This window comes from Aplysia californica, unplaced genomic scaffold, assembly GCF_000002075.1.
Source record: "Aplysia californica isolate F4 #8 unplaced genomic scaffold, AplCal3.0 scaffold00019, whole genome shotgun sequence".
NCBI classification, from domain to species: domain Eukaryota; kingdom Metazoa; phylum Mollusca; class Gastropoda; order Aplysiida; family Aplysiidae; genus Aplysia; species Aplysia californica.
The window spans coordinates 1653724-1655079 of record NW_004797289.1 but is presented as its reverse complement, the minus strand read 5'-3'; the positions used below and the strand labels follow the sequence as shown (position 1 = coordinate 1655079).

The window sequence follows — 1356 nt, the reverse complement described above, 5'->3', positions numbered from 1 at the left end:
AGGGGGGGGGAAGAGTGGTAGTGATGATGATGATGATGATGATGATGATGATGATGATGATGATGATGATGATGATGATGATGATGATGATGATGACATGCCTAATTGTGACGTATTTTTCCAGCTTTACACTCTGACCAGGCAGAACACAAAGCTGAAACTGTCCAACGACGACGTGAAGAGGATCTCCATGACAGTCCGTCATTATTTTGACGACCAGAGCACCATTGCTGACGGACTCATGGAAATGATTCGCCGTTACAGGTAAGCTCGCGTTTGTGCATATTATTACAACTAATGTGTGATAGATATACTTATATAATAACATTCATATGACATCACAGAGCAGGCGGTAACAACATGGATACGGAAAACAGCTTATAAAGCGTGATTGAGGTCGCTGTTGAAGGGCTACATCTTGCTGCAGTGGACAGACAACACCAAGAAAGAAAATAAGAAAGAAAGAAAGAAAGAAAGAAAGAAAGAAAGAAAGAAAGAGAAAAAGGAAGAAAGAAAGAAAGAAAGAAAGAAAGAAAGAAAGAAAGAAGGAAAGAAAGAAGGAAAGAAAGAAAGAAAGAAGGAAAAAAATAAAGAAAGAGAGACTAAATCAAAATTGAGTTTTGTGGTACCGGTTACCTACTGTATTTTAATCCGTGAAATCAGGCGTGCGTCAAAATTAAAATAATGACATCAAAGAAACTGGCATTTTCCCTCCAGTTCAATTTTTGTCTTTATGTTTGTTTTGTTGTTTTAGGTGGGTTTTTTAGTTCAACGCCTTTTTTATTCCTTTAAAACCATATTTCTACGTGGATTTTTACAGGAACTCGCTCAATAAAGACATACAAAATGTAAATCTGAAGTTTCTAACGACACTATTATAGCTTTTGAAACCACCAAACTGGGGCAGCCATTTTCTCGCCAATTTCACCTCTGACACCGGGTGATCCCACCTTCTTCAACAGCAATAAATATCTCCATTTCTAATCAAGATGAATGTCTATATTTTCACCAAATCAAGACAAATAAACAAACTTTAATACGATATCATAACTCTGTATAACTGAAAATTGACCAGCGCCTGAATCACCGCGTTGTGGTTCAAATGAATGAGACGAATCCTTGAAATACATGTGGAATGGTGTAGCTTCCACAAGCTTCCGTACTCTCAGTCTGTCCGTCTTTTTATTTTCTGATTGGTCTTGTGCAGTAGACTTTTCGTTTTTAATTTTAAAAAAAATTGTTATTGTTATTGTTATCGTTATTATTGCTATTGTTATTGTTATAGTGATTGTTATTAGTATTACGATTATATAGAGTCTAATAATAACAACAACAACAATAATAATAATGATAATA

At 35.3% G+C, this 1356-nt stretch overlaps 1 protein-coding gene across 1 annotated transcript in view; it reads left to right on the top strand.

Moving 5' to 3' along the window:
• LOC101855462 overlaps nucleotides 1-1356 on the top strand; it is a gene marked incomplete at its 5' end in the record, with an annotated part of 8478 nt that overhangs the window by 5461 nt on the left and 1661 nt on the right. The window contains 1 exon segment of the mRNA XM_005090605.3: nucleotides 125-264. Within this exon segment, the coding sequence (XP_005090662.2) occupies nucleotides 125-264 (140 nt within the window).